This window comes from Mustela lutreola, chromosome 2 (genome assembly GCF_030435805.1).
Source record: "Mustela lutreola isolate mMusLut2 chromosome 2, mMusLut2.pri, whole genome shotgun sequence".
Lineage (NCBI taxonomy): Eukaryota > Metazoa > Chordata > Mammalia > Carnivora > Mustelidae > Mustela > Mustela lutreola.
Window position 1 is genome coordinate 85,993,836 of NC_081291.1, and position 20,272 is coordinate 86,014,107.

At 37.5% G+C, this 20,272-nt stretch overlaps 1 protein-coding gene across 2 annotated transcripts in view; it reads left to right on the plus strand.

Annotated features, from left to right (window-relative positions):
• ZNF385D (zinc finger protein 385D) overlaps window positions 1-20,272 on the plus strand; it is a 936,273-nt gene that overhangs the window by 813,513 nt on the left and 102,488 nt on the right. For both annotated transcript variants that reach the window (XM_059162500.1, XM_059162501.1), the window contains one exon: window positions 971-1,081. In XM_059162500.1, the coding sequence (XP_059018483.1) occupies window positions 971-1,081 (111 nt within the window). The remainder of the gene's footprint in view (window positions 1-970; window positions 1,082-20,272) is intronic.

A 20,272-nucleotide genomic window follows, 5' to 3' on the forward strand; every position in this document is an offset into this window, starting at 1 on the left:
ACAATGATTATAGGAGTGTGAGGCTCTGATCTTCATGTGCGCTGTGAGAGAGAAAATATAATAGCCAACATTTATTTACACTATAATGTGCTTAGCACTAGGTAGATTTCATGATTAGGTAGATTTATGAATTATCACTTTTGAACCTCATCACCACCTTAGGAGACACAGATAAGCAAAGACGTTGCACCAGTATTAAGAAGCAGATCAAAATTTTTATCTGACTCCAACAGTTGAGAACCACTGATGTGGACAGTAGTACAAAGCTGGTGAGTTTTATCAGAGCCAAGTTGCTGACATTATGTCTTTGGTGTCACTTGACCTAGCCTGGGAATATGGGATGGAGAAAGATAAACTGGTTTGGTCCAGACTCTCTGAACCTCAAATAGTAAGTCCATAGGAGAGCAGGCTATATTAAATGGTCATAAATGATTTTTGAATGAATAGATAGCTCCATGCATTTGAATTCTTAGAAAGTAAGATTTGTATACTATATTCTTAACACAGAAAAGATAACCAAAAGTAGCATAAGGTTAATGTTGGATTATGGTGCATAATTTATTCTCAAAACTACTCCTCTGACCAAGTCTACTTATAGGTCCATTTTAGGGCAGTGGCATAGACTCACTTCTGTGTAAGATTGCTGGCATTTGCAATAATTTGAGTTTTGATAAACCTTTAATTATATTTTAGGATTATCAAACTGAGACAATTGTTGATCAAAAATGAGAAAAACTGTTAATATGCAAACTCTAATGGGTACTTTTATCATTTTCTTATCATACTGAGCTTTGAGCTTATTGTCTATTTTCCAAGAAAGTAGAAATGCTGTTTCCTATAATAAAAATGTTTTTCATAATGTGAACAGTAGATTCAAGCTGTACAGATTGGCTCTTTAATGAAATAGGCAATATTCCAATGGAACTGACAAGCTTTATTTCTATTTGTTGTATTTTCTTTCTCATTACAGATGGACCCGATTCAGAAAGCTGTAATAAATCATACATTTGGGGTTCCTCTTCCTCATCGAAGAAAGCAAATCATATCATGCAACATTTGCCAGTTGAGATTTAATTCCGATGTAAGTTTACCATTTAGTATTCACTGGAAAAAAAAATGTATTACGATGTTTTAATCTTGCAGAAGAGATTTCTTAAACATTTTTCTCCAATAACTGAGAGTGTCAAAATTTGAAGATAACATTTTAACTCCTTATGTTCTTTAATTTTGGAGTTTATTTTATTATTTTTGGTTGTTTACTATGGAAACATATATGTTACCAGTATTTTATACTTGCAGTTTAATGGTATATCTCTCTATATATATTTTTGGTCTTTTGGTAATGTTAAATTTAGGTAATATACTTTCCCTTTGGGGAATAGTCAGATTTAGGACCAAGACTTTTTAAATAAATTATGCCTCTAATATAAGTCCCAAATTATCTTTCAAGGCCAACATTTTGCTTTGTAATTTTTTAAATCTGCCTTGGTGATCCCCAATTCCAGACCAGCCCTTGTGTCCTTAGTGATGTTTGTGTTAGAGTTCTCGAGTTATTACCCTAGAAGTGTTGGCAGTTTAATAGGGAGTCTTAAAGATCTCCAAGCACTCAAGCCCCTGATGAATAAATCTTAAGTGGAGAAAATGACAGTGAGGAGACATTTGTGGACCTGACCAGTGCTTGGCAAATCATTTGCAGAGAGTCATTCATATCTTCCATACCTTTCTAAGGATCACAAAATCTCTGGATTCATCACAGTGAAGCTCATTTTGGCTTGTAGTCAATGTGAAAAATACTCCCTGCCTTCCCCAACCTCCTTTGGTGTGGAGTTGGTCCCGAGAGGTACAGAAAAGAGAAAGAGTGTTGGTTTGGAAGGACTAGGAAGAGAATACTGCTGAAGTATAGATATTCTAGGCAAACAGAGGACCCTATCCTATCAAAGTTGCCCGACCTCCGAGGTGCCATTATCTTGCCCTAAGTGGATGTGCCATGTGGAGAAGACCACCAGAGCGATCTGGACGCTGGAGATTGTTAGGCCTTCTAATATTTAATCTTTCTAGGCAAGCAGGTCCTTTAGGTGCTCTGGTAATGAAGAAAGCATGTGAGGTAGTCATGCACAGAAAAGAGATATAACAAATAAACTGTCTTTTATAAACAAATAAATTTGAGACCATCTCATTTTGTGTAAGGATTGCTATGGTCTTATGAAGCCATACCTATTAGTACAATCATCAGGTAGTTTTATAACATTTCTTCTGTTGGCTTAAAAAAAGTAGATTGCCTGCATATCACCTAGACAGTATTTGCTGATATAAAAAGAGAATACACTGAACATATAGCATTTTATTTAAAGAGAGGTTTTTGGTTTTTGTTTTGTTTTGTTTGTTTTTCAATACCAAGTGCTTTGATTTGATTTAGACTTTAAGAAAGTTGTCATGGTTTATTAAGAAAAACTTTTCAACTGATAAATGTCATATAATAATCTCTTTCAGTAAAAAAAAAAAAAAAAAAAAGTCCTCTTGACCTGTACATAAGAGTTCTGAACTCAATACTTGCAATTTTGATCATTTTTGAACATTTAGTGAACAATCATATAGTTCTGTAATTGCTGTTTTAAGTCTATCTTTCTTGATTTCTTTCCTTCTTAAATCTTACTGATATTTCACTTTGGAACTGATCAGATAATAAACAAAAGTCTCCCAGGAGCCATGCTGTCAGCTCCTTACATCTAATAAGGGTTATTTCAATATCTCCTCCTGCCAACAATTTCACTGTCAATATTTTCTCCTCTGTGTTAAGTGAAAATCCTGTAAACTGGGAATCAGAAAGAGACCTCAAGCTCATTGCCCCCAGTTTCACACTAAATCTAAGAAAACCATCTGCCACATCTAGGCTAGGTCCTTGGTTGGTGATCTCCAGCTGTGGGTCACTCAACACTTCAAGAAAATAGTCTCTCTCTCTCTCTCTCTCTTTCTTTCTTTGAGTGTTTCTAATCCTGTTGATGGATATCAAAGTCATGCTTAAGGTCTTCAGAATTATTACCAGCTATGCATTAACAATAACATACAGAACATTTATGTCTTTTATAAAATGTAATCTTGTTTTATTTCCTTGATAAGAGAGAATAACAATTTATTTTGCCAATGAAGTTCAAGTTGATATAGAAATCAGTATGTATTTATCGGGCACAGTTGATTCTCATTCTCATAATTGTGTTTTCAGGTGTGTATGGCATGTGGTACATGGAAACTGACCAAGGTATTTGGAGAATTTAGACTAATTGGTCTGGGTCATAATGGTTACCGCATTAATCTTCAATTACTGCTGTGATAAATTATGGCAAACTTAGTAGTTGAAAACAACATAAATGTATTATCTTCTCTTTCTGGAGGTAAAAGTCAGAAATGGGTTTCACTGGTCTAAAATCACATTGTTGGCAGGCTTATGTTCCTTCTGGAGGCTCCAGGGAAGAATTCAGCTCCTTGCCTTTCTTATCTAGCTTCTAGAGGCTACTCTTTTGCTCATGACTCCCTCCCATTGTTAGAGCAAGCAGTGGCCAGTTGAATCCTTCTCACATTGAATGACTCTGATGCTCACTCTTCTGCCTCCCTATTCCAAACTTCAGGACCCTTGTGATCACAGCGAATTCATCTGGATGACTCAGGATAACTTCTCTATTTTAAAATCAGCTAATTAGCAACCTAATTCCATCTACTAACTGAATCCCCCTTTGTCATATAATGTAACATACTCATAGTTTCCAGGGATTAGGTCTTAAATATCATTATTCTGCCTGCTACAGATACTCATTTGGATGTTTGGCTTAGATTTGAACTGAATTTTATGACCACTTGGATTTATCAGATAATTACCCAGTATAGCTTCATTGCTCTATATAAACTGGACACGTCTGAATTCGTTGCTTGTTTTTTATCTTGAATCTCAAATGAAAATTCACTATGCAGTGCTAATTTTTAAAATTGCAGTTTTAAAAAATGTGAAAACTCAGTGTTATTAAATTTATAAATGACATGGCAACCCTTTACCTATGATTTACAAACAAAATATAATTTTTGTAAAGCTGAAGTACAGGAGCAGAAATTCCTTTAGAGACTTAAAAAATGTCTCTGTAGCATTCTTATGTCAATAAGGGGAACTAATGTTCTGGAAATATGGGATTCGTTTATGAGTGACTGGCCATGTCCACAAATATTACTTTTATAAAATATCTACTACTGAGTGCCATGATCAGTTAGATTTATCATCCATTCATTCACATAGAAGAAAATAATCTACATTAAGAGGAAATACAAATATTTTCTAGATAGATACATATAGATATATCTCATATTTGACCATTTTAAACCCAAGAAAAGACTTCTTAATCCCCCTAAAACTGCATCTGCTTCTTCCAGGTGAATCTGGAACTTATCTTCCTGTTTCCGTTCTTAAACCTAGAATTATTTTGGAAAAGTAACACTGTAATTCACTTGTGTGCTTGGATGCATCCTCAATCACATAGGAAAGTATTTTTGCCTTATGAACCTTTTTACATTTCAAAGCTTCTTCCCCTTCCAAAGAAAATAATAACTTGTAGTTCTTTTCATCTTTGCATCATGAAAATTCAATTTCCTTTTCCTCTATGGTTTTACATATTTTTTAACCCTTCATATTATAACCTGTGTAGTTTGGTGTTATGTAATACCTGTACAGTACATTTTCTATTTTTGGCCCTGCAGAAATCTGTTTAAATGGCATATTATACTATATGCACTTAAATGAGATAGTTTTCTCCTAATATAGGCTTTTTCTTTGGAAAAAAAAAAAAAGAGAGCTTTTCTCGACATTTACATGAAACACACATAAGGGTTATACAAAAAGTTCCCGACTGAAGACCAGAAGGTTGTAATTTGTCTGGTTATTTTATCAGCATCTTAAGATAAGCATAACTTACCATTGAACTGAGCAAGTTATTAAGTGTACCTTTGAAAAACAATTTATAGTAGTACCAGCATGGATGTAATGTTATTAAGTGAGATGTCAAATGATTGTTTGATGACTATTTATAGAGTGGAAAGTAAGATCTCAGGCCCCAAACCAAAGAATCATTAAGTTGTAGCATTTAAGAGTCAGTATGGTTAACCGACAATAGTATTTCATAATATGTTAGAGACAGAAGAAAAAGTTTCTAATTTCCCATATGGAACCTGAGGAGCAGAGAATATAGGAGACATACAAGGCCACCCAGCCAGTCACTGGTCACTGGCCAGCAAGGTCAGTGTCCACTCTTGTGGACACTCTTGTCACTCTTCCTGCCCATCTGGTCTAGGCCAAGTAGCCAGTCCATCCAAAGGCTCCAGCCAATCCTACAGTAATGGTGTGGCTAGAGATCTATGTGCTGCTGGAGAGGGAGGCCTGGGAGCTCCTTCCCTTGCAGAATTAACTGGATGTATTATCTGCTGGGGAAAGTCCTCTAGAGCCTGGACTAGGCCTTGCCTGACAGTGCTTGTGAGTACTTTCCAATGGCATCACCCATATTCAGTCACATGATTGAATCATAAACATGGTGAAAATTTAAGTACAAATGCAAACTAGTGAGTGATAATATAGTAGCAATGTATCCTTTATGACTTAGGACCATCAGGCATCAATTACAATGAGATGCTGTTTTGTAAAGAAGAAGGGAAAACTACATCATTAGAAGGTCACAATCCTTGTCACCCAGATCTCCAGAGGGGATCCTTGGGATTATCACTGAGATAATTGATACATTTTTCAGTGGAATTATAAAATAGAAATTACTGTTGTTTTTATATATTTTAGCACCCTGGGATGTAGTAAAATTAACCAATATGTCTGAATTTAATTTATATCTGTGTTAACTTCTGTAACCAAATGAAACAATATAATGATGAAGTTGCGAAAAGGAACATTTTTCTTACCAAATGACTAAATTAGATAATTAAATTCTCGTAATACCACGACTTCAGACACATCTTTTAAATATTTAAATCTATAGTCTTCTGGGGGGTGTTGATATTTAAAGGAAATACTGCATGGAGGGAGAGAAAAAAAACCAATGGTGGTTGTGCTGGAGTTGAAGAACTCTTCTACTTCTTTCTACTTTTATTTTCCAAATTTCCTTTATAAGCATGCTTAAATTTTATAAGCTAAAAAAGAATTGTTGCATCTACTATACTACTATGACTTAAAACACACACACACACACTCACACACACACACACATATTTTGTCCTAAATTATAAATTCCATTTTGAAGGCCTCAGTTAAAATTTTCTAAATATTTCTTGCCTATTTCTGGCAGTGTCTGCTGTCTCAAAACATGTCCAAGAGAGTTCATAGATATCGTTGTCTCATTCAGATTTCAGCATTTTATTGCATATCCTAGGATAAGGGTTAATAGAAATCTATGCATGCGGGGGGAACCTGGGTGGCTCAGTGGGTTAAGCTACTGCCTTCTGCTCGGTCATGATCCCAGGGTCCTGGGATCGAGCCCCGCATCCAACGGGCTCCTTGCTCAGAGGGGAGCCTGCTTTTCTCTCTGCCTCTGCCTGCCACTCTGCCTGCTTGTGTGTGTGCTGTCTCTCTCTCTGACAAATCAATTAATCAATCAATCAGTCTATGCATGGGGATGTGCATCTAACCCCAAACCCAAAAACAACATCCAGGGAAGCTAAGTATAATGGCAGGAAGATCACTGGATCATGAATTAGACAACCTCTTGTTTAGATCTGCCCCTTTTTCAGTTGGCCCTGTGTCCTGGGGCTCTTTGTCGAATTTATAAGTTCCGTAATCACCTTATTTAAAATGAATAGCCAGGGGCTCCTGGGTAGCTCGGAAGGTTGAGAGCCTGCTGTCACCTCAGTCCTTATTTCCAGGTCCCGGGATCGAGTCCCCACGTCAGGCACCCCGCTCAGCAGGAAGTTTGCTATGCCCTCTCCCTCTGCAGTTCCTCGCAGCTCGTGCTCAATCTCTCACTCTCTCTCTCAAATGAATAAATAAATACAATCTTGAAAAAAAATTAAAAATAAAATGAATAGCCATTGCTTATGCCATGTTGTAAGGATTATAAAACAGAACATGCAGGCAATTGGATTATAAACTGCATAGCCAATGAAATGGAAAGGTCATTTTTATGTTACAGGATGAATAATGTGGTTATCACTGTTTTGCTCTCTGAATGTAAATTAATTCTAAGAAATACTGAAGTTGGAAAATATCTATCCTTAAGAAAAGTACTTACAGGGATCTACCCTGTTGGAAGTGCCTGTATTCAATGTATTTGGGGGTTGATTTGAAGTTCTCACTACTCCTGTATCTTTACCTTTTACCTTTTAAAAACTGCAGGGTTACCTTGTCCTGAGCAAAGCTGCATTTCTTAGAAACTCTCAAAGTTTCTTTAAGTCTGTTGCTGCTGCTGCTAAGTCCCAAAAGATTTTCTGAGAACCCAGTCAGAAATTAAATTTCAGGCAGCTTTGAAACAAATACCTCTTTCCTAAGAGAGTGTCTCCTGTTCATCTTCAGGACTCCCAGGGCTATTTAGAACTTTGGCCTGTGCACTGTGGCATTCCCATGGGGTGCTTTTTCTTCTTCAAAAGTACTTCTATGACAGGGCCATTCAGCTTGTGTATGAAGAGACATGTCTGGGGCCTAATGAGGTTTAGTTGCACTGTCATGTCACCCTTGTGTCGGGAGCTAGCTCTGGGGCGTGTGGTGGTAATGGACTGTAGGTTTGGCTGCTTTTGAATCAAGGGCCTGAGAGGTCCCTTTTGAAGGCCTTATGCTTTGTGTGTGCATTTGGGCCCCATTTCATCACTCAGCCTCACTACCTTCTGTTTCCTGAATGGAGCCTACAGCTGTGTCAGGAATTCTCAGAAAACAAACTTGGAACTGAAGGACTAGGCAGGAAATATTGGGTCTGGCTCTTAGAGATTTCAGGAGAAAATGAACCAGTCAGGAGCATAGGAACCTATTTAAGCATCGTGCTTCTTTGGCAGGCTTTTAAAAATAAAACTTCAACACTGAGATATTTCGGGACTCTCTGAATCAGGCTTTGATATTCCAGAGTTTCATCTATGAATGGGATGAAGGGTAAGGGACCGAGAAAAGAGAACTCTTTATAAAAGAATCTATGTTCCTCTGGGCTTTTTTCTTTATAAACAAAGAGAAACAAAATAATGAAATTCACTCTTCTATCAGATTCTCCTACGCATGGAAAATTTGACCATTTTCTCTAGAAAGAGAAGTTGATTTAAGATATTATGAGTAGATGTGTTATATAACTTCCGGGAATCAAAGTGATCTTTGTATTGCTATGAACTACTGTGAGCACCTCAGAGAACAGTCGTGTATGGGACTTAAAGATGTCTAAGAAGTCCTTCTTTCCATTTTAGAGATTGTAGAATTGGAAAAAACGAAGGTCAGAATATTAGTTGACTTTTCCAAGGTGTCTAAGCTGTTGGAACAGATGGTAGGGCTGGGAACAGGGCTCCTAACTCCCAGCATAGGCTTCTATTTGCCATATCAGGTGACATGCCCTAAGAGAAGTTTATCTTGAGGTTTGCACTGGCGTCAAGTGACCATTCTCAGCTAAGACCACTAGTCACTTAAGTTCTACACTCAATACAGAAGTTAATCAAGGTGGATACGCTCATTGCTAAATTGCTAGAAGTACAGATTGCTGGAGTGTAGAAACACCTTTCAAAATTGAGAATCACTTAAAGAACAGTATGGCTATACTAAATATTGAAGGAAGCAGGAGAGAATCTGTGTTGAGCTCTGTTCATCCAACAGCACCTACTGAAGGCAGAGTTTTCAGAAGAGTGTTAAGCATGGGCAAAGCATGAAAGGACAGAAAGTGGAGAAAGTAGAATGTGAAGCAAGATGTGTATTTCTTTTTTTTTTTTTTTAAGATTTATTTATTTATTTGAGAGAGAGACAGAGAAATAGCATAATCATGGGGGGGGGCGTGCGGAAGAGAGGGGCAAAGGGAGAAACAGACTCCCTGCTGAGTGTGGAGCCAGATTGCAGGGCTCCATCTCAGGACCCTGAGATCACAACCTGAGCTAAAATCAAGAGTCCTATGCTTAACTGACAGTGCCACCCAGGAGCCCCTCCCTTGTCCTTTTTGTTATATGTCATTATGGTTCATTCAGCACTTAATACTATCAGTTTTGCCATGGCCCTGTAAACTAGGGCAGTAGAGGAATTTGTTCCTGGGCAGAGAAATAAAGGAATTTAAGAAAAAGTTAATTCCTATTAGCGTCTATTCTTCTGTCATTTTGGATTTTGTGGCCCTTTGTGTCCTGGCTTCCTCAGCTCTGTTGCTCTGTGCTATCTCTTGTTGAGTTCTATTGTCTGCATTAATTAAACCAGAATCATTGTACCTTTTTCAAGGGTTCACATGGCCAGGAGATTATAGATGAAATGAACATACCCATTCATTTTACCACCTCCACACTAAAACTTTCTTGTGATGACTAGTTTAAGGGTGGCTATTTGGTTTTACTGCCAGCTTAGGGAGATTGAAATTGTACCAAGCATGCTATAAATTGCACGCTGCATTGGGATTATGGTGCTAGAATTTCTTAGATGACATTGGAACCACAACTTGAGAAAATGGATGTATTCCTTCAGACTCTCTAGATTTCTGTATAATCTAAGTCTGTTTTAGAACACTGTCGTACACCCAACATTCTGGCCCAGATTCACCTTTTTCAAGCCTGCCAAACCTCATTTTAAATGCAAAATGCTGCCTCTGGGATCTGTTGTCTCCATCCAAATCTATGTTTTGATGTTAATTGAATGTGATAGTAGTAAAGGTTGCAGTCATTTGGGGAGTTTATTCCTTGGGAGGGGGAGCGGGGAGGGCAAATGGAGGCATGGTGTGCTATGAAAGTTTAATTTTCTGTGTCTGTGTGTGATTTTCAGTAATACTTTGAGAAGCAGAGAGATAACTTTGAGGAATAGCACAGGTAACATTGAGCTATCGTGGTTTCCTTTCTAGTGTGCCTAAGTGAGCCTTTAAATTCCTTACATAGGAAATCTGTGGAGACTGAGGTATGGCAAATTTATTCTTATCAGGTTTACGGGGCTATCAGATCCGTCTGTACAACGTACACCTTCTCTTAGATGCCTTTATAAATAAGGTTGCAGAAGGTAGTCTCCTAACAGGTTTTTTTTATCCATTTCCCAAGCAGAGCTTATTTTCTCTGCATCAGCGAACTTGTCATGATAATCAACTTTTTTGTCCCAACCATCAATCACTCTTGATTACAGCTGGGTAGAAGTTCTGTTCTGTTGATCAGCTCATCAGTGCACATGATATTACACCTGGAGGCCAGTACAAATCATCCCTCGATGGGGAAAGCGTTTCCCTTCAAGGCTTTTGTCGACGGTTTTATCATTTACATTTGGGTCTCATTGAGTTGTCATGCCTATCTTTAACTCTGCTCTCTCATATGAAATATTCTCTTGAAATAGCTCTCAAGGTTTGGTTGATAAATTGTGCTATATTGTTACTATTATTGTGCTTTTGCCTTCCTAATTCAAAAGGGTAGCTTATAAACTATTGTTTCCTTATTTTCATATCAACTTTTTCCCATTCTTAATGCAGTTATTGTAGAAATTAAAATCATATGAATTATAATTCGATGAATATTCAGTACTTCTGTAAAAAAACAGTTTAGCATATGTTTTAGTAGAATGTTTGCAAGTCTAATTTTGTTGATTTTTAATGGTTTCCTAAGTTAGGGTTTTTTGTTTTGTTTTGTTTTGTTTTATGTTTTGGCTTGGGCTAGGGAATATTTATCTTTAATTTTCATCTTATTTTAAGCAACACTAAGTAGCTATGTTCATGTTTTAAAAAACACTGAGAAGTAAATGCTTTAAGATAAATTAACCAAAGACAGCATTACTCTTAGCTGTGTCTGTAATATATGTTATAAGCAGTAAAATTATTTCTTATCTACGTCAACTCATATTTCTTAAAACAGGAACATTTTCAGAGTAGTACTAGGGCAATGATAGAACATTATCATGATAAAATATTTATTGATTTCATAAAGTATTTAAAATAAATATATGATTAAAGAAACATTTAATGTATCCTTTGTGTATGCCACAAAGATACTTTCTCTCTTTGATGCATTTTGTTATATTTTATTACTTTATAAAATCCAAAACAGTAATTTAGAGAAGCATAAAGGATATTTTAACATTTAGAGTGCAAAACATAAAACTGAATGAAATATGAAATTAGAAAATAATGTGGATTTGATTGGGATTTCTGCCTTCCCCTTAAAAAGGTTAACTAGAAAAGCCTGAAATTTCTTCTATGGCCGGACTTCCTATGATGATGATTTATTCCTATTTTCGAGTAAAAGAAGACAACAAGGAGAGACTGCTATTTTCATTTGATACCAACATTTAGGTATTATTAGTTCTTACTTTAATCGATAAAATAAAACAAGGGCAAATGGCATCAATTAACAAGAAAGTGATCCATGTAGAAACAGAAATCACAAAACACTAAATTGGATTTTTTTTTTAAGTTTTTATTTATTTATTTGACAGAGACAGAGATCACAAGTAGACAGAGAGGGAGAAGCAGGCTCCCTGCTGAGCAGAGAGCCCGATGTGGGGCTCAATGTGGGGCTTGATCCCAGGACCCTGAAACCACGACCTGAGCCTAAGGCAGAGGCTTAACCCACTGAGCCACCCAGGAGCCCCAAATGGGATTTGGTTTTGAAAGGCTGAGTTAACAGCTCAAACTGTGGTCTTGAGAGAAATCTGTGGTCTTGACTCTTTTCCCAGGATAGGAGCTGATCACTTCAGGCAAGAGATGCTTTGTCATTTTGCAGGCTTGACAATTAACAAGAGTATTTGCACCCCCTCTTGTGGCTCCTCATTAACAGTCAGCAGACTGGATCTTGTAATGAAGAGTAGGTCAAATTAGTTCATCTCTTCTTAGCCCAGAGACTCGAGTCAAAAGGTTTGCCGCAGGACCTTGTCATCTTAGTCTGCCATATGAGTTTCATACTTTTAAACAGCAGCTACAGTGTATAACCTAATGCCCAACTTTGAAAATCATACCTGCATAAGTGGCCATGTTTATATTATATTCATAAAAAAGATTGACTGAAAAATTTATTACAGTTTATTGGAGACTGGTATGAAATGACAAACCTTTATTTTCAATAACTCAAGGAGAGGTTTCCTACTTTTTTCCCCCCATTGTTTACCCTGTGGAGATGTTTAGTTACATCTAGGAGTAGTTCTTTAGCACATTCCACATTGGCAGAAAATTTAATGCAGATTTTGGAAAGTGAGAGATTTGGGGTGGGATCCAATTATGAAAATTTTACCATGTCACCTCCTCTAACTTGAAACACATTGTCAGTCTTTACATTGAAAAAGAAATGCTGAGAATTAAAACCTCAGTGGAAAACAAAGATTCCACCAAAGGTATTTCCATTGAAGGTACAAAAACCAAGGGGGTTCTTTGTTGTTTAAAAAAAAAAAAAAAAAATTCCTAAGCTACTGAAGAGTCTTGAAAGAGTAGGTGCTAACATAGGTATATCTCATGAAGAGATATATTCTCTATAAAAAGTTTCTGAATTCTAGTTTACAGAAGAATGATTTTAGTATGTAGAGGTGGAGGAGGGGAACAAGTTAAATCTATAGATTTCAAGATGGCATCCATATTTATTTCTTCAGCTGAAATCTCTTCCTCAACTTCATATTTGAATATCAATGGCTTACTTAGTATCTTCACTAGGTTAGCTAGCAGACACTGCAAATCTAAAATGTTCAAAACTATAGACCACGTCTTGTTCCCTAAACCTGCCTCATAGATAGCATTTCTCTGATAATGGTGGCTTCATGTTTCTGATTTATCTAGAAAAAATACTGGAATTATCTTTTCTTACTATCTCACACCTTATGTTCAATACTACACAAATTATGTTGGTTTTACCTCCAAAGTATATCTCGAATCTGATCACTCTCCACCGTTTCCATGCTACCTCGCTGGTCCAAGCCACCATCCATCATCTCTCATTTAGATTATTATGAACATGTGCTTAATTATTCTTGCTGCTTCTACTCCTTTTACTCAACATTTTAAAAATATAAGTTCAGACCAGATGGCTTTTCTGTTTAAAACCCTCCAGTGTGGTATGTTTCCCTAGATTTAAAGACAGAATCGTTAGAATGGCTATCCAGCCCTATGAGATGTGACCTTCAGGGGCCTATGTGACCTCTTCATTCCCATCACCACCTCACTTGCCCCTCTACAGCCGCACTGGCCTCTTATGCAGAGCCGGGACGAGGGTAAGGCAAGGGAGGCACTCAGGTAAAATCTTGAAGGGTTGCTAAAAATCTGAGCAACCAGAACAAATACTAAATGCAATAAAAAGATAAAATTGGCCAAATGTGGCCCATAGGCAGGTCACCTGCCTTTGTAGATAAATTTTTACTGGAAAAAGTTGAAGGAGGCAGAATTATATAAGTACAGGGCTGGATTTTGTGTGATTTAAAATTCTGATATTTTGTCCACCATGGATTTTCTTTGCATTCATTTTAAATTTTAAAAAATGTTGCATGAAAATATTATTCATTTTGATCACAGAGTTTTTTAGTATTCCCTTAAATTTTTCTCCTGAGGCATGTACTTCACTTATCTCAACCTAGTTCCAACCCTGCCCTTACTATACCTTGAATATACCAGGCTTGTTCCTACCTCTAGTTCTTTGCATGGACTCTCTCTCTGCCTGGAATTCTCTTTCTTCAGATTTCTACATTTTTTTCAAACTTTATTCAAATTTTATCACTGCATGATGCAACCACTGTGTTTAGGATTTCAACCCCTATCATTCCTACTCTCCTTACCTGATGGTTTTTCCCCTAAGAACTAATTACATCCTAGTATACTTCACCATTTATTTATTTATTAGGTTTGTTGTCCACTGCCAATTAGAATGTAAGCTCTATTGGGGCAAAGGTTGTTTGCATGATGATTCACTGTTTTATCAAGTAATTAGAGCAGTGCTTGATAGATACTGTTTAATAAATATTTATTAAGTGTGTAAGTTAATGGCTAAATGATGTTATGATGCCTACCTGAGATATGTATGTGTGTCTGTATATATAAAGTAAAGCTTTTATACACACACACACACACACACATGTGTATGTATGCATGCCTACCTGAGATATGTATGTGTGTATATATATGAATATATGTATATACATGTATATGTATACATACATATGCATATATTAAACACATATACATATATACACATATATGTGTATATATACACACACATCCATATATACGTGTGTGTGTATACACACATGTCTTGCTCTTCTTTCATACTCAAACCAGAAAAGCCCACACCCCATGACAAGGAATGGAGAGATTCTTGAGGGAGATGGAAGAAACTCCCTTTGCCCTAGGTCACCCTTTGTGAACGAATATGGTCTTCCTCCTGTGAGTTTGCTTCATAGTCTGACTTCAAAGTGTTTGGTCTGTCCATGTACATTAGATGGTTTCACAGTGCATCCAGGCTTTTCTTGGTATCTTAATACCAAACGCATTGTTAGGCTCTGCCGTCATGTGCTGCATCAACAAGTAAGATGAATACCTAATGATGTAAATATCCATATGTCCACTAGGGCAATAGTCAATGGAAAAGAAAGGCACTGTATTTCCAGATGAATTGTTGGTATTTTATCCGCAGGAAGATTTAGGATGATCAAGGGCTCTGGCTGCCCCTAATCTTTGAGAACACAAGGGGATATCAAGCTTGAATAGACGCAGCGCCAGCTCCCTGTTGCGACTGCTGTTGAATTCATGGCATTTCAGTAACCCCCACCTTCTCTACCAATGACGCATGTTTATCAGTGATATAAACAGCTATGTATCTGAGAAAACTAAGGGGTCACAAGCGATGGTGTGTGGTCCTGGAAAAGTGGGATCACCAAATAGGCATGATGAGTGGCACCGTTTCATTTTGTTTCTTCTGTGCATGATGGTTCCTGTGGAATAGCGAGCATACGTCGAGGTGACCAGTTAGAGGCACTCATGGGTTAAGAGAGTTTCTAGTCTAATATTCAAAGTCAAATAACTTAGACTCACTTAGACTACCAACTTTTCTCTATACAAAGCCAAACTGAAAGAATAACAATAAAAAACCCAAAGTGGTTGTATCTTCCCTTTTCTAATCCTTTACCTGTTAGAGCAATTTCCCTTTATTCTTATTCTAATAATTCTTTGAACTGATCTGCAGTTACACAATAATCGTTCTCTATGTCTAACAAAACAGGAACAGATCGAGACATACATTTTTCTGTTGCTTTAACTCTGACGGTTGCCAGAGATGAGATTTTCATAGATATAGTACAAGCCCGGGTTCCTTTGGTAGCTTGCTAGAATACTAAGAAACTTCCTAATAACCAGGGGTTAATATTTTCTAAGATTTTGTTCAACCGAAAAGATGAGGATCGAAGCTGTAGAATGATTCAGTGAACTCTTAGGTATTAGGTATTCTAGAGGGGCACTGTTCGCTGGCAGTTAAATGAACAAAAAGAAAAAGAAAGTCTATCAACTTCATTTGATAATTCATACCTACAGTAACAGGATTCTTCAGAGGCAGAGGCAGTGATGGGTGCTGACCTTCTTCCTTTCTTGACACGATAAAAAACTCTAGGCAAAATGTTACATCCCCACTGTTCTTTGTTCTTTAGATGACTTAGCCTAAAATCAAGGAGTCCTAGATACTAAGAAGACATTATCTGAAAGTTAGTCTACACATGTGTCTTCTGATATCAATTTTATTTATGTGGAAAAGAGGGCTGAGGCAAATTGAAACTCCTGGACGCTCCTCCGTGGGGCTTCAATTCCCCCTAAAGAGACAATTGCTCAAAAGAAAACAAATAAACACAAATGGCAGCTAAATATTTCTCTTTCCATAATACTAGAAGGCATAGGGTTATGTTTCATGAACTATTCCTTCAAAAACCATCCATCACTGCAACAGTTTTCCCATAGATGAAGGACTAGATTTGCATTCTAAATTAGTTCTTCCAACAGCTGCTGTAAGATAACTTGGCTGTAAGTTAAGAGTTTGTATTTGATCATCTGCCAATGAAGATCATAAAATTCAGCTTGGCAACAGAATTTAGGAAAAGAGGTCTCCTCAGCCCAGCTGTGCTCATCCGAGTGCGTGGCAGGGGTAAAAGCACCAGCGCTCTCCTTCCTGGTCAGCATGTGAGTGATTTGCTGCTAAGGGAGGTTGAGCTTGGTTCTAGTTCCTTTGTGTCAGAGAGCTGAACCACCTTTTGTTGGAGTTTGGAGAGGGGCGGAAGAGGGAGGATTATATTAAAGCTGCTATAGTAAACATTCTGGAGTGTTGACGCAGCAATCTGTTCAAATCTTTGGGTGATCCCTTGATAAATCACTAAGACCATCATTTCAGCTTTGCACCTAGTCCACGCAGTGCAAGTTCAGCTGAGAAAGGAGTTATTTTCTAGGTTACTGTTTGCTCCAGATTCATGAAATGGAAAGACTAGGGGACTTGGATCAGGCTAATCCTGTTGTAGCATGTATTCCTTGTGTGATTTCGAGCAAGTTTGTTTAACTTCTACAAATCTAGGATTCCCACTTTGCGATGAAGGGGATAACAGTACTATGCAAAGATGTCTCTGAGGTTTAAAGAGAGTATTGTAAGAAAAGCAGTAGATTCACAGTAGATATTTAGAGTTAATTTTCTTTCCTTCTTATATTTGGTATTGGCATAAGACACGGTCATGTTTTTCATACTTGTTGTCTTTCCAAAATCACAAACTACATACCTGTGACAAGGATTGGTAGATATCTAACTCCTCCTTTAGCTTCCTTCATCAGTTAGATAATTGCATGTTAACTGGGCTCTGCCGATATATTTTATCCTTTTGGCCAACCCTTCCTTCCAATAAAGCTTTGACTATGCACAGTCACTAAGTTATTTTTTTAATATAGGTATATGGTAGAAATTAATTCTAGGAGCAATTTATAGCTTGACTCAGTCACTGACAGGTTGATTCTGGGTTTTCTCTTTTCATTTTCTAATCCTAAGGCACAGATCGTGTATAATAAATACAGGTTTGACCTAACATTTTTCAAAAATGATATCTAGAGAACTGCTGTTCAGGTATCAGACAGTTGGCATTTTGCATCGTATAGATGGATAATAAATGCATAGCTATAGTTACAAATAAATAAATTTATATGCCATTGACAGATCCGTGAAAGGTATCCTGCTGTGGGATTCAGCAGAAGATGACTGGAGTTCAAATGCTCAGTGCACCAGAATGTTCCTCAAAGAGAACTGGCCTTTATTTCCAGATACGAGGCTGTTAGTGCATGGGGGTTGGGGGGAGGGGAACCCAAGCATTTCCCAACTGATAAATAATCGCTTGGTACTTGTGGTTTTCTAAGTAGGGCAAAGTTTCTTATGTCAGCAGTTCATGCGACAGGCCAATGATGAAGTGACTTCCTCTGCTCTTGTTAAATGGCGAAGTACTTATTTCCCAGTCCATTGGGAAGATTTAGAGCCGCAGCGTCCAGGGCGAGGGCCACCTGTTCTTCCACACACCAGAGGCTTGGTACTCCATCAGTGATTTCAGGGACCTGTGATGGCTTGTGGCCTTGTTTGTCACCATCACTTTATGCATAACTCATCAGTTGATGGCAGTGATTATATCCATCTTCACGGAATACAGACTCAGGGTCTGAATCACAAGATCTTTAACCCTTGAAGGGCAGGACCCCGTGCGAGGCAGTTGCACAAACTCCAACATCAGAGGTTAGTGATACTTTTGGAGTGTCGCATAATGGATTTGGGGGGCTATTTTCCTTTGTAAAAGGTTTCGATTTACTACCTTACATGTGTTTTTGAATAACAGCTCCTAAATCATTTCTGGCCATCATGAGCATTTAGTAACTGTTGGATAAACTGAGTATGTGCTGGAATGAATTGGGGAAGGATAAACAGAAATGCAGACAAGAATGTGATGCTGGAAGTTGCCGTGCACATTTCAGTTTGGAGCATTTACTCAGGATATTATATTGCGTACAACACACAGATACAGGCTTCCGCACAAATGCTGCCTGTACGTGTTCCAGATATGGGGTACAGATGACTTCATTTTAAAAGTATTTTCCATTAGGCTTGACAATTCATATTGGAGCTATAGCCAGGAGGAAGGCAGAATGTTCCATTTTTAAGAATATTTTAAAATCTAATTATCAGAAATCTATATTTAGTTAAATATGATGTTGAAGAGAGTGAAATTTGCAGCATGTACTATTCATCATTGGGTTCTCCTTCCCACATACGTCTTTTCATGCACACCCCCACCTCAGGCTGACATCAGAATGAGCATGTGAAATTGCTGATTTTATAGGTCAGAAATGATCACATGTTGGCAACTTAACATGATTCATACAAATGTGCATGCAAATGCATTTTGGTTATTCTAACCGCGATCTAGTGTGGGAGAAGCACACTTCATATGAAAGTGAATTGCTCTTTTTGTTGTTTCCTTTTAAAATGGAAATCTGGAAATCTCCTAACAGCCCATAACCTGCACCATGGTTGGTCTACATGTCATAATAATCACAGTATTCTGAGCAATAATAGATGTAACTATCATGTATTGAGCACTTAGTGTTTTGAAATTCACGGACTCCTTTAATCCTTATGATAATGCCAAGCTCACCAAGGACAGGGACTGAATACCGCCCCCCACCCGCCTTTTAATTCCCATCACCACAGCCGTAGTGTCTAGCACAGAGTTTAGTACATGGTGTGGGTTATAGCAATGTTTGACAGAAGGATGAATGAACAGGTAATCATAGCTTGTTACTTCTACTTCGCCAATGAGAAACTTGAGCTTTATTTATTTTTTATTTTTTTATTTTTTGTTTATTTGAGAGAGAGAGAAATCACAAGCCAGGGGTGGGGGTGAGGGGGAAGGCAGAGGGAGGGGGGAAGAAGACTCCCCACTGAGCAGGGAGCTCAGTCCCAGTACCCCAGCATCATGACCTGAGCCGAAGGCAGACACATAACCGACTGAGCCATCCAGACACCCCGAAAAATTTGAGCTTTAAAAGCCTGCATAAATTCCCTGTACCAGCAGCAGAAGGGCTAAGATTGGAACCAGGTCTTCTGAACACAAAATCCACACATTTCATTAAATACTGTGCTTCCCTGTAGCCACCATAAAAAGCCACCCTGTTTTCTCGAACGGTCTTGGGAAAATGTGACACGGATCTGAATTACAGAGCAAATGAGGGAGGGGAGTTGAAACCAAGTGTGAAGGTCGTCATGCTGGCATTTAATGAAAAACATAGGACAACTCTGATGCTTACCAGAGGGGAAGTGGTTGGAGGGGGGTGGGTGGAATAGACAATGGGGATTAAGAATGGGTCTTATGATGAGCACAGGGTGATGTGTGGAAGGGGTGAATCACTATATTGTGCACCTGAAACTAGTATAATGCTGGAATTAAAATAAAAACTTAAAATAATAAAGTTACGAGAAGAAACATTAAAAATAAAAATATATTTTATGTTTATGTTTATTTTTAATGTTTCTTCTCATAACTTTTTATTATTTCAAGTTTTTATTTTAATTTATTATTTTTAATTTATTTTATATTTCTTTTTATTTTTAAAAATGAATAATAAAAATGAACAACAAAAAACTATTTTCTCACCCAAAGTTAAAAAAAAACACAATAAACTGAGAAGCGTCTTCTCAAGTAATTTTAACAAGAATTAAAATATTTGAGGGAGAAAAAGGAATGTTCCCAAAACTCTGAATAGCTTGCTCCCTATTACTTTAAAATGTACCATGATGGCACCATACTGCTTTAACTGATGCACCTCTTGAGTCCTGAGGGTCCCAAAGAAAGTTCCCACTAAACATCTGAGGGGGGATAAACTGGCATCTGTAAGGGGGAAGACCAAAACTTTGGGGATCATTTTCCTGCCTCTTTGCAAGCAGAGCCTCTGTATTCCATGTTACCACCAAGTAAGAGTGATTTCTTTGAAACAGCTTTTAAGAACATAGCTGTGTTAGAACCACATATTTTTATGTGGTTCCTACATAGCCATAATGTTAAGTTGGGAAGATCTAGCCCATTACCAGTAAGGAAATCATATATTAGATGACTATACATGTTCACAAATTAATTTTTCTCTGC